Below are 13,130 nucleotides of genomic sequence, written 5' to 3'. Positions count from 1 at the left end.
AGACTGCCGGAGACTGGTGAACTCCGTGAAATGTCTGGTCCTGCCGCCTCAAGGACGGAGGCAGGTGTTGGGTTGGCAGGTGTTTGCGCTTTAACGTGATTTTCATCCACATGGAAGCAAAGATGGTTGGGCTGCAACATTTGTGCCACATCCGATACATTTTAATCCAGGATGCACAGTGATTTGTTACTTTTAGTGATATTTTTTTCATGCTGCCTGACTCCAGTTTCAGATGATGCTGGAGGCAGAGACTTGACTTGCCCTGCTATTCCTGTCCCGTCTGTTCTATTAACAGCAACCCTGATGTGTGTCACCAGCCTCCCTCCCTCTCTCCTTCTCCTCTGTCCTCCATCTTCTCTGTCACATCTCTCTCCCCGCTTCCTCCACGACACCTCGGCTGGCGGGTCACTTGCTGATGTGCATATATCTGCCCACAGTCAGCTGATCAAGCAGTATGTCGGTGTTTTTTCTCTCTCCAAAGCACCTGCCTTTTGGGCTGAATGGATAAAAATAGCTCCTGTTGCAGTGGGGGGAAAGCAGAGATACCAGGCAGCACCGCTAAGGGGCGCCATGGAGCGGCTATGAGTCATCATTGCGCACCTGTGGGACACAGAAAAGAGAGCACACCCTGCCTCAATCTTACTGGCTTTATTTCTTTTTCTTTAAAACAGAAAATGATCGCTTCACAACAGGCCTTTTCAAGCAAACCCTCACATTAAGCTTGCCAACACCTACAAAACAGTATCAAAAGTGCACCATAGTGTTAATACATCTTCTCAAGGTCTAACATTTTCCAATGATAATATTATCTTCTTGTAATATTTATACAAATACCATTCTGTACACTGTAGAAATACAGAGCCCGGTGTAAGGACACCCCCTCTGCCTCCCCATCCTCTTTACATCCATGATCAAAAACACGATCCATTCCCAGAACATCCCAGTTCAGAATAACATGGTGGGAGGTGAAGACACCGGGCCATATAACATCATATGAATTATTAAATACCCATTCACCCTACACCCAAGGCAAAAACTAGAACGCCACTCATACAGCCAACCAACATCTGTACAACCCTCATTCAGCATCTTTTTTAAAAACAATCTTGACAGTTTTCATTCATTATCGTCTCATTGTCCTTGCAGCAGCAGCGGCGGAGGATGAGGGGGCAGGGGGCACATGGGGGCCAGCGGGGGTCGGCTGGTACATAGGGGGGAAACTTCCACGGCTGAGCTGCAGCAGTGAGTGCGTAAAAGCACAGGTATGAATTACAGCTGTGCGGCCAGGTATGACACCGTGCGAGCTGCTGTTGCGTGTCTGCAGTCTGCTGCTCCCCACAAAGAGGGAAACGGAGCATTTCTCCTGGTTTAAGTGGTCAAGCACCAGGGTCTGCATTTAGTCTCTGGACTGGTAAAAGAGGATGTAGCCCGACTCAGAGTTCTTGGAGATTTCAGAAGTGAGGCCGTAGAATTCCTCTATGGCCTGTGCATCAATTTTCTACAAGAGCACAAACGAGACATGAAGCAGGGTTAGAATAGAAGCGCCTAGTGTCAACACTGAATGAAGTTTAAACACATGAAGTCACTCACCTCCACAATATCATCATCAAACAGCAACCAGAAGTCATGACTTTTAACAATTGCAATGTAGTGACCCCTGTTTGGACCACTGTGGAGAAATTAAACACTGAATCAGCCCCACAGTATCAAGCGGAACCTACACAATCTGTTCAGCCAACAACAGAGGCTAAACACACCCATGGCTCTCACTTAGAGGAGTTTATACTCATTATGTTAGAAAGGACTACTTCTCAGAACCATGTGCGTTATGAGAAGCCAAGAAGAAGAGATTATTTATTAATTGCATAAGTTCAATATACTGTTATTTAAACACTGTCACGACACCATTATAAGTGAAACACTACGTTAAATATAGGCTCATAATACGTCTCCCTGATTGGAATTTAACCTCAGCCAGAGTTTAAAGAGGAGTTTAGCTTGAAGGGAGAGGAGAAGAGTCAGCTATAATTTACATCTGTTGAACTCCCAGCTCACTGCTCAACTCTAGACAAGTTTGACCTTTTAATTATTTTCCTATCAGAGTCATGGAGTGCTGCAGTCAGTTTCAGCCTGCACTCGCTGAAAAGCAGGAAAACACCTTGAATAAATACAGACAGACTAACTCCCACTTACACTCACACTGGGTCAAAGCAGCGCTGAAGAGAAAAAAGTACGGCACAGCTGAGCAATGATGGATGAAGGTGTGCGATTTCTCCCATGAGATGTGATTTACATTGTAATGTACCTTTACTCTTGTGCCAAGAGGTTCAAACACATTCTATTATTAGAACAATGATTTGTCTGCGTGTCTCTGGTTTCTGTGGAGACGGTTAAAAGGTTTTGTATTCTGACTGCGTTCACCTACACACCTCCCACAATGCACCACCACGGCGACCAGGTCGTATAACCTCTCAGGATTGGTTGCGTCCCCAGAGGTGTTGAAGAGGCGGAGCTCCAGGGGGAAGACGACGCGATAGGACAGCTTTGTGTAGCGCTGCAGCTGCTCCATGTACTTGAAGCGCTTCAGGTGCAGAGCCAAGATCATAGGCAGCTTCTTTACACGCATCCTACATATGAAAAAATTCAGAGTAAACTGTGTGTAAACATACAACCACACACACGAAGACACAAAAATATTCCTTAGATAAAGAGTGAACCTTCATACTGACCTCTTGTGTGCCTCCTGCTTGCTTCTACATTCTTCACAGTAGTATTTGTACTCACTGCACAGAGTCTCTGTGTTACTGAAACCTCTGAGAGGAAACACGAAGAGGAAACAGATCAATTTAAACTCTGCATTTACAAATAAATACTCGACTGCATTCTCATTGCGCAGTTTAAGGAGGAACACAGAGCAGGGTGTGATTATCACCTCAAGTTCTTAATCAAGTGAAAGCGTTTTTGAAACTTGACCCAAACGTAATTGAAAGTCCAGCAGCATCATACAAACATCAAGTAGTATTAGCACTTTATGAAAGAGCTGGTTGTAACATTTTTGAATATTTCAAAAGAACAGACCTAAATTATCCGATCTTGCTATTTATATTATCTGTAGAGTTAAACCATCAATCACAATTTGATAAATTTATGTCCGTATGAGGTCTGAACAACAGTCCAAAACCAACAGAAAAATCGGTTCACTGTAGGACAAAAAACAAGCCCAAAATCCTCCCTTTTCAGAGACTGGAACCATCAAATAAGTGTTGTTTTTTCCCGAACTAGTGATAAATTGTGGAAGTTAACTGGTAGTTAATGCTTCTGTTGATCAGCTGCTCATTCTGATGCAGCTGTGCTTCTGCATACAGCAGTGTTGCTTTACCTGAGGCAGTGTGTGATGGAGGTATTCTGTTCTACGTCCACAGAAAGGTCCAGAAAGTCTTCATCTTTGCTGCTTATCTAATGAGATTAAAAAATATATATATTATGACAAACCAAAAGCCTCCAGTGCCGAAATAAATGTGAAACGCATCAGTCTAATCAATTTGGTAAATTACTGATAAGAGGTTTAATGTCGTCATGGCAGTAAAAAGTATCATTCTAATCATTAAAAACACTAAGTGCACACCAGACCCAGGTAGGAAAATCGGGATATCATGTTTGGAAATTGGGATGCTATTCCAAAAACAGTGGGGTTGGAATGGATCAACTTACACCGTGGAAAAGGATGTGACTTGTGGGGGCGCAAAGGAGATACATTCTGTTTTTTATTTTAACACACGCAGAAATTATAACATACAAAGCTTAGGCTGCATCTACAAACTTCATGCTTGTAAGTCTGTTGATTCTTGAAAGCATCAGTGGGACTACTTGAGTTCTGGTGAGATAATATGTTGCATTTGGGGACAGGGACGATGCATCTCACCGTTTCACAGGTGAGGCAGCGGGTCTCATTGGTCAGAGTGCCTTGGAAGATCTCGTGGACCCAGGTGGGAGCAGGTGTGGCATTGCTGTTATTGTTCTGGGAGTCCAATGTGCCGTTGGCAAGGCGGCCATTGGTCTTCTCCTGCTTCCTCTCCTCTTGAAGCAGATCAGCAATGGTGTTGAGCAGGTAGTTCAGAAACTCGTGGGCATCCTGCTGCATGTAGTTGTCAAACAGCTCTGAGGAATAAAACAGAAAGAGAGAGACTTCAGTGTCGCAATTTAGCTATTGTACAAGTTCAGCAGGCACTACCGGATGCAGGACGTCCTGCTGTCTGCAAGTTCTGCAAGAGTCAGCAGCCAATGAGGAGAAACAATGGAATAAGGAATTTTAGATGAGTTGCAAAAGTGATGATTTCACACTCTGTTGTGGCTTCTTTTGAACACAACAATGTCCTCAGTCGATGTGTTTACTCTCACCATTCTCCTTGCGTAGCCGTGTGATAAACTTCTTGGGTGGTATGACGCCCACTTTCCTCTTCTGGTTGGCAATACTGTGGAACAAGTCGGCCAGGCAGGTGAGTAGGTTCTCCTTCCGCCGAGGCTGACTGCGGTACGCCAAGATCTTCTCCCGGAACGGCCGGCAGAAGTACAGGGCCTGCAGCACCGAGTTACAGTAGCAGGTGTTCCCAAACTAAAAATCATACAACGCACATGGGAGATTCAGTGTGAGAATACATTAGTTAGAGCTGTATCCAAACACTGATCTGCATTTTCTATTTACTTACATTGACCAGGCCAAAGTAGTGCTCATTGACCGGAAACTGCTCAGATCCAATCTCTTTCTCCAGAGCAGAGGCATTGGCGCCCTGTAAACGCCCAAAGCAAACAAATATGTTTTTCCCCCTCTTATCTATTATTTTGAAAAGAGCAATAACATAAACACATCAGCACTACCTCTGCATCAGCATGTAGATGCAGAAATTAGATACAAGCAGTTTGACATTTTCAAGGTCATTTTTGCTGTGATAAAACAAAAAAACTAATGGGTGCTTAAAGCTCCACAGCTAGGTTTTTGCCCCAGTACCACCTCCACTCTGTCCTTTTTGCCATTAGAGCTAAAAGCATGCATAATTTTTACCTGACAGTAAAGTTAGGATGTCCCTGGCCGGTACTTAACACTCATCGCAGGAAGCTTTTAAATGCAAAAGTCAGCCGGGATGACAAAATCGCATGTGTCAGCGCAGAAATTATTCAAGCACAGAGATTTTGGAAGTTTGCACATAACTCGTCGGCTGATTGGGAAAACGCACATCCCCGTAGTGTGATTTGGTGAGGGTGAATAGGCTCCGATGCGATGTGCAGACAGCAACAAACTGTGCAGAGTGGACATGGACCTGGAGCGGATCCACAACTGCGCAGCTAATGTTAAACAATGTCGTCATTGCCTGCGTTAATAATATCTGGTAGTTTGTCAAAGGCCAAAAACGGCAACTTAGCCCTTCTGCTCATTGTTTCCCTACACATACTGCAGATAAATCGCAGCTCAGTGTGAAGTCACCCATTACCCAGCTGTGCTCCAGTTGTTGGCGAGCTCAAACACTGGCTTAGCTTTAGTTACCTTCACGTTAGCTAGTTAGCTGTGAACCCCAGTTGCAGCAGGTGCACTGTCACCGTGCTCAGATAAGCTGAGAATAATATTAACTCAATAAATAGTCACGCTACGGTTAAAAAGCAGTCATGAGTCCACTGCAGTTAGCAAAAACACAAACAACCAAAACACAGAAGAGAGCGGAGAAAGGCAGTGGGTGGCTGCCTGCTTGGCTATAGACGGAAAACTGCTTGGCTAGCAGGGCACCAGAATTAACTGCCTTCATTTGTAATTCCTCGGTTTAAAAAGCCAACAGCAGCGCGGCCGCAGTTTCCGTGTCGCCCCACGGTTGGACTGGCGCCGGTGCGAGGCTGCCGTGCACTCACCATGGTACAAAAAGAGGCAAATTTGGAGACTGTCATTAGGATTTCCATTCGGCTAGCGCCATCTTCCACCACACCGCCGCGCGCTGACAAGACTGGGCTGGCTCCCTGCGTGAGGGCAGGCAGGAGATTCTGCTGAGCTCGCGACGGAAGGTCCAACAGCTCAGGAGCACGAGAGCGTTCACTGCGGCTCACTTCCGTTTTCGCTTCAATCACAGACGGTAAAAAAAACAGAGCGTTTTTCTCTCTTTCGCACACTCTTTGGACACTTCTAGTTTATAGTCTTTTATTAGTCCATTAGAAACAAACGAATTTATTTTTAAAAATATTATATTTATCTCGTTGAAGGGATTAAAGGTTAGCCTTGCTATACTTTTGCGCATGCGTACTGTCACAATAGCTGTGAAATACATCTGCACCAACGCATACAATATTAAATTTGTTAACGGTCACATCAATTCTTGCAATATTACCTCTAAAACGAGCTGTCGACATACTGTCCGCTTTTTTGTCACATAGACTGCGACATTAAACTGTGCCAAAAATAAATTTAAAAAATCACACGGTCTTCATTCTTTACATCTGGTCTTGGACCAGATCATAGAGATATTATGCGGTTTAAACCATTATTACAATCTAGAAATTAGCTGATCTTCTCGCTGTTTTTACTCATTTAGTTCAGGCGGTGTCACGGCCTGCCTCAATTGTGATTCACAAGGCGGAGTTTGGGGTCCTCAGCTCTCTCTTTCCGCCGCACCCGCCATCTTGTAGTGACCCGGGGTGAGATCTTCTCCGTTTTCAATTATATTTTCTGCTTTATTTTCGTCTAATTCGTGTACAAGTGCGTTCGTGAACGTTCCGCAACACCCCCTTACAACTTAGTGGATGGATACTGACCAAAAAAAAACGGTCCAGAGAGTGAAATTGTCCGTTTAGTGTGAGCAGGACCAGCGGCGTGGCTCTCCATGTGGGCCTGCGAGGCAGAGAAACGCACAGTAGAAACATTATTATCCTCTGTAACCCTTATGCTAATACTTAAAGTTAAATTAACCTGAAGTCTATCGTTGGATGACGCTCACTTTCATTTAGCAAGACTGCAAAATTGCAAATTCTGCCTAACCTGGGAGGATATGATGTACTAGCTTGAGCATACTTAGCCTATATTTCTTAGTACAACGCTAGTCTAACTGACAGATTTCTTGTCTTACGTGAAATTGAAGTACTTTTTCTCTTTGCGTGTGTGAGGGATATATTCAACTCCATTTATTAATCACTCGCACCAGCTGTTAGAATAGTAAAAGCCTAATTTAAGCTTGTTTGACATTAATGCATGGAGCCTGTGTTGGCATTTATGGGTTACAGTCATGTCGTGCTTTGTTGTCAATATATGATGAATCTCGATATCATCCTTTTTTATTATTATGCCAAAAAATTCACACTGCGATCGGGCAGCATTTTCTGATAATGACAGTTTTTTTCTTAAGTTCCCATCATTCTGTGCAGTGAGATGACAATATACTTCTTTACTGGAATGTGATTTACAAATATTTTTAACAGTTGGGATGTGACTAAAGATTGTTTTGATTGTTGATTGAATCCGCGAATAGTTGTCCAGATTATTTGTTTAATTGTTTTGGTCTATAATATGTCAGTTTCTCCCAGAGCCCAAGGTGATGCTTTCAAATGTCTTATGTTGTCCTCAAATCAAAATATTAAGTCTACGGTTATAGAGAAGATTTTCTAAAATAGTAAATATTCATATTTTAGAAACTAGTAATGGATTATTTAGATTACTCAAACTGAATATTCAATGATCTTATTACTAGTGTATGGCTCAGTTTTGTTTATGTGTAATGTTTACATTTAAAGATAATCTTCAGACTCTATCATAACTAAGTTCAATGTATTTTTTTCTCAGTAATCAGGCATCATGACGAACACCAGAGGCAAGAGGAGGGGGACCAGGTACATGTTCAGCAGGCAATTCCGCAAACATGGTGAGTGCAGTTTAAACTTTTGTTTTTGTGTCAGTCTGCAGAGTGGGTAAATTGCCTATTTCAATAAGTGTACTTAATTAACTGTAACAACTAGACTTAAGCTAACTGTCTTTGTGTACTTTACAGGCCCAATCCCTCTGTCCACATACATGCGCATCTACAAGAAGGGCGACATTGTTGACATCAAGGTAAGACATAGCAAAAAATATACTAGATTCAATTTGTTTAGAAGGTCCTCGAGTTAAACTGCGTGGCAAAGTCAGGCCTGCATGTGAACGATGTGTTGTCACTTGTAAACATGTAAGGTGAGAGTCAGGGCCTTTTCTACAATATTGTTCATTCATCGAGACTAGTTGGCGAATGCGTAAAATGTAATCTTGGTTCAACAAGTGATGTTAAGACGCTACATTGAGGCAAGCTTGAGTTCAAAGTGGATCTGAATAGAACGTTTTACTTGCACAAGAAAAAGGAAATGCTGAGCTGTTTTGTATCAAAAAATTACTGCAAGGAAAGCAGCAGTTTTTCCTCACATTTGGCTCAATTGAGGAGATTAAATACTTAATTAGTTCCTTGCTGTGAAGACTGATAGCAAAAAGGATCAGATGACAGTTGTCAATTTTGTTGCTTATTATTGTGACATTGTCATGAAATGTGATTTTTTTTTTTCCCTTCCCAGGGCACAGGTACCATTCAGAAAGGTATGCCTCATAAATGCTACCACGGCAAAACAGGACGTGTCTACAATGTAACCCAACATGCTGTCGGCATCATTGTCAACAAGCAGGTCAAGTAAGTATGAAGAGGCATTTGTTTATTTACATGTGTGGGTATATGCACTTGGGTGACATTAGGCTGATGCACACCAGAGCACTAAAACCTCCCACAATGTAATATAATCTAGCATTTAGCAAATAGTTGATCTATCAAGTAGTCCGATATACACTGACAGTCAATAGAAACTTTGAGACCATATTTTTCAACATAATTTTTATTTTGAAGCCCGAAACTGGATTTTCTTCATATGAATCATTTGTTTAGCATATTGGCATACAGAAACAAAAATCTAAAGTTTCAAGAATGATTTCAAAATAAAGAATTTCACAAAAGAAAACGGCACCTGCCAAACACAAAGTCACAACAGTCAATACCGAGTACGGCCTCCATTTGCTTCGATGCAGGCAGCAATCCGTCGGCACATGCTTTGGACCAGGCTTCTGATTGTGGGTTGGGAACAGCCCATACGCCTGGCTACATCACTGTAGCTCAAACCGGCCTCCACCATACCCAGTGCCCGGAGACGTCGTTCATGTGATAGACGTGGCATGATGCTGTTCACTGGACTAACAATGGTGGCCTTTTTTGGGCCTTTATGTAGGCCTTCAAAACCCATTCTCAAATTGTGCAGATACTCACTGAGTATTGCTTGGTGTGTATTTGGTTCACTTTTGCAAAGTGACCAACCCATGTGCAATGAATCATGACAAAATGACAACTCATCATTATCTCAACTACCAGGGCACTAGATCATCAGTAAATCCACAATGAATAATTACAACCCCCCTACAAGTAGAATTCTGCGCACATTTCTACCTCAAAGTTTCTATTGACTCAGTATACATTTTGTGTTGTCACATGCAACTCACAGATGTTGTCTATGACCGAAGGATGCTATCCTGCTCTGATTATGAGTTTCTGATCATTTTTGCAAAAAAATGATATGTCAAGTCCATGTTGACAGTCCTTTTTGTGATCGTTCTCAGCATGTTTAAATTTTGTGTGGACGTACAAATCTTTGTTGTGCAATTTCTTTTATGCTCGAGTTAGTGAGAGGGATGGTAACCCCATCTTCACTTTGCCACCTGGAACCTCTCTGTCCTCGGTGGTCATTCACGTGGGGAAAAGTACTTGATCCTTAAGCATCCCAGCCGAACTTTCTGTTTTGACCTGGGGATGCACTGAGGAGACAGCAGAGGAGTTCAGATATCACAACACCATTATTTAAACTTTCAGCTAAAGTTATCTCCTGGTTTGCTTCATTTTTATGCATTTGCTGTGAATTTATTTTACGTCTTTGGCTCTTTCAGAGGCAAGATCCTGGCCAAGAGGATTAACGTGCGCATTGAGCATGTGAAGCACTCAAAGAGCAGGGACAGTTTTCTGCAGCGCGTCAAAGCCAACGAGAGCAAGAAGTTGGAGGCCAAGCAGAAGGGCAGCTGGGTCGAGCTGAAGCGCCAGGTATGAACAGATTTCACATGACTGGTTGAGCTGAATGGGAAATGATGCATGGGTGCTCATAAAATCTTCTGTGACAGCCACTAAATGAAATGTCGGAAAACCCTCTACAGTTTAATTTCTTTTGTGAATGTAATTAGCCTGAATATGATGTTGCTGGCTTTATTAATACTAAATTGGTCACCTTTATCTCCCCTCTTTCCTGCCTCCTCAGCCTGCTCCTCCTCGTGAGGCTCACTTCGTCAGCACCAAGAAAAATGAGCCACAGCTGCTGGAGCCCATCCCCTACGAGTTCATGGCATAAACTGCTCAACAAAATTAAAAATATTTGTACACACACTCCTAGTCTCGTTGTCGTCTGTTTGCACATTTGGTGTGTATGTTTGAAGTGTCATGATGAGCCGTCACTCCGTGATGATTCTCCTCCTTTGATTGCTTCATGAAATCAAATGCACTTTTCATTTCACCGGCGATCTGAGAGTGACCGGCACACATGTCACAAGCATTTCACACCTGTACCCCTCTACCTTTAAGGTCTATACAGTATGTTGTATGGGTTCATGGAACAGCATGTATGAAGGCAGAGTAGGCGTTTTCACTTCATGTTAAGACATCTAATGTGTGGGTGTCAAACACTGAAGTACAAATAGTATATTTTGAATTTCTTGTAAGATTGTTTGGTTGATGATGAGTTTATACATATCATTGTCTCTCCTGTTCAGTAAAAATGTTGATACCCTGATATTATATGAAAACCGTAGATCAGTGGAGCAAGTTTAGAGGTCTTCTACTTCAAGGTACTGGTAGCGTACGTAAAAACAGGCATGGGGGGGAAATGTGGAAAGCCGAACATGCCAATTCCCTCAAAGAACTGAAGTAGACACTTGGTGTAATAGAATGGGACTGACGATCTATTCTGAAATATATTTTTAATATAATGTAATATATTTTTATATATATTTTAATATATATTGAATATAAGTAGCATGTGCTGTTGTAGGTTGGTTTTGCAAACTTGTGCCTTTGCAAGGTATTGTAAAAAAAATAGGAAAAGCAGCAAAGCCCACATTTGGGATATTTTGCATGGAAGAGAAGGAATTCTGTTGCAGTTTAATTTTCTGCTGCCTGTTCAGAGTGGACAGTAATTGTTTAAACTCTACAAATATATGGTGATGGCTAGTTTGTAATAAGTATTATGTCAGCTTAATATAGAAACATTTTATTTGTAATGCAGCCAAAAAGTGCAGCATTCAGATAAAGACATTTGAGGGATGAATAAATGACAAAATGATACAAGAACCTCAACCTTATACTTCACTACAGCTTCATTCTCAGTTGTAGTCTGAATAGATGTATTACCTGAAAACATTTATTTGTAGTTCAATGAAGCTTTGCAACTCCACTGTCTGACCAGTGAGATGTTCATTACAAACTGTACAGCCAAACATGTTCCACATGCCACAACTCAGATTTTTAGTAATGTGTCAAACCTTCCAGAGATAACACATATCAGCCTGAATTATTGGAAATGGAATGAAATGAGACCCAGTACATAGTCATTCAGTCTTAATGGATGGAATCCTGACTGCACATGTCCTTCACCAAACATGCATCTTAAAAGGAGTTTTAGGAAGATGGTGCAGAAAATGCAAGTTATTTTGTTGGGCAGGGTAAAAGAAAATAAAAGGGTGTTACTTTTGTGATACGCATTGGTGCATGTTTGTGTAGAAGATTTTCGGCCCTCTATTTGGAATCGATGCCACAGATGAGTAGTTTTTCTGCTGTTGCAGTAGGTGGCAGTGTGCACCAGGATGTGTGCTGAGCTGAGACCGAGAGCAGCAGGTTTCTGCTGCAGGACAGAATATTTGCCGAGGAAGAATGCAGTTTAATATGCAGAGTACATATATTTCATAATTAATACGATTTTAATAATTGATGATAGTCATAGATTTGGCGTTATTGTAACCTATGACTTCAGGTATATTTTTTGGGTGCAAACATTACAGATCATGACTCAGCAGCTCCCTTAAAAACCTTTTAACCACCATAATCTTTTTTCATAATCATGATTTCGCCAGCTGAGTGACTTTTGTCACAATAGCAAGTTTTTATATTTATATTTATTTTTTATATTTGTCATCTTTATAACATTATTTTGCTCTCTTATTTCCACACTACAGTAGATAGTTGTAAATATAAAATATGTACCACTTTAAAATCAGTGCTTGAGCAGATATTTTAATAGTTTAGTTATGCATATCCACCCAAAAGATGAAATACGATTTTTATGCAGTTTTTAGGTGAGGAGTGTTTTCCATTGTGAGGTAAAATGAAACAAAAGCTAGAACGTGGATACCGAAAGAAACAACAGAGTAAATCTGAAATTGTGATACATCAACAATGTCCTGAGTAAACTGTGGATTAGATTAGTCAAAATTCTAGTCAGTCAGGAAGAACTGTCATTTCCGCCTGATTATACTCCATTTTAACTTGTCACAGTATTTTGTAAAAATAAGGTTAATGTTTTAGAGATAGATGATTCACTTTTGAGCAGATATTGTACAATTAACACATAAAGAGTACATTTTAATATATATCTTTACCTATGTACATCATTTGAATGATCAAATGCAATTAATTGTTTAAAACACCCTGAGATTGTGCACTTTTTTGTCTCGTGCATGAATGGATTCTAGAAAAATCCAGATTTTTAACATTTATAGTGCTTTTACTGCTTAACAGGTGGCATTTATTGGTGCATATTGATTTCGTCATATTTTTCTGCATTAAAAATAAGAATTTAAATATGGGTTCAACGTGTGTGTGTGTTTGTGCCACTTGTGTGTTGTTTAATCAGTGGAGGCTGAATGGCTGGCTGGTTATGTGACAAATGGGTTATCTCATCCCACCTCAGTACTTTACCCAATATTTACACAAATTAGTACTGGTTTACAGAGATAGGGCCCACAGCTCAGCTAGGAGGAGGACAACAACGATGAATCAGTCCAG

At 41.3% G+C, this 13,130-nt stretch overlaps 2 protein-coding genes across 2 annotated transcripts; one reads left to right on the top strand and one right to left on the bottom strand.

Annotated features, from left to right (window-relative positions):
• Positions 1 to 633: 633 nt before the first annotated feature.
• On the bottom strand, positions 634 to 6,072 carry usp12a (ubiquitin specific peptidase 12a). The gene is made up of 9 exons (XM_022195101.2): positions 5,896 to 6,072; positions 4,707 to 4,787; positions 4,399 to 4,612; positions 3,923 to 4,158; positions 3,380 to 3,456; positions 2,730 to 2,813; positions 2,430 to 2,627; positions 1,591 to 1,669; positions 634 to 1,498 (listed from the first exon to the last, which is right to left on the bottom strand). Exons 1-9 carry the CDS (start codon positions 5,941 to 5,943, stop codon positions 1,397 to 1,399), a joined length of 1,119 nt encoding a protein of 372 aa, XP_022050793.1. The 5' UTR covers positions 5,944 to 6,072; the 3' UTR covers positions 634 to 1,396.
• A 500-nt stretch (positions 6,073 to 6,572) lies between these two features.
• On the top strand, positions 6,573 to 10,460 carry rpl21 (ribosomal protein L21). The gene is made up of 6 exons (XM_022195103.2): positions 6,573 to 6,672; positions 7,811 to 7,889; positions 8,016 to 8,077; positions 8,566 to 8,678; positions 9,974 to 10,124; positions 10,336 to 10,460. Exons 2-6 carry the CDS (start codon positions 7,823 to 7,825, stop codon positions 10,423 to 10,425), a joined length of 483 nt encoding a protein of 160 aa, XP_022050795.1. The 5' UTR covers positions 6,573 to 6,672; positions 7,811 to 7,822; the 3' UTR covers positions 10,426 to 10,460.
• Positions 10,461 to 13,130: the final 2,670 nt, after the last annotated feature.

Source organism: Acanthochromis polyacanthus, chromosome 20, assembly GCF_021347895.1.
Source record: "Acanthochromis polyacanthus isolate Apoly-LR-REF ecotype Palm Island chromosome 20, KAUST_Apoly_ChrSc, whole genome shotgun sequence".
Classification (NCBI taxonomy): Eukaryota; Metazoa; Chordata; class Actinopteri; family Pomacentridae; genus Acanthochromis; species Acanthochromis polyacanthus.
The sequence above is the reverse complement of the archived record's forward strand: the minus strand, read 5'-3'. Positions and strand labels throughout refer to the sequence as shown.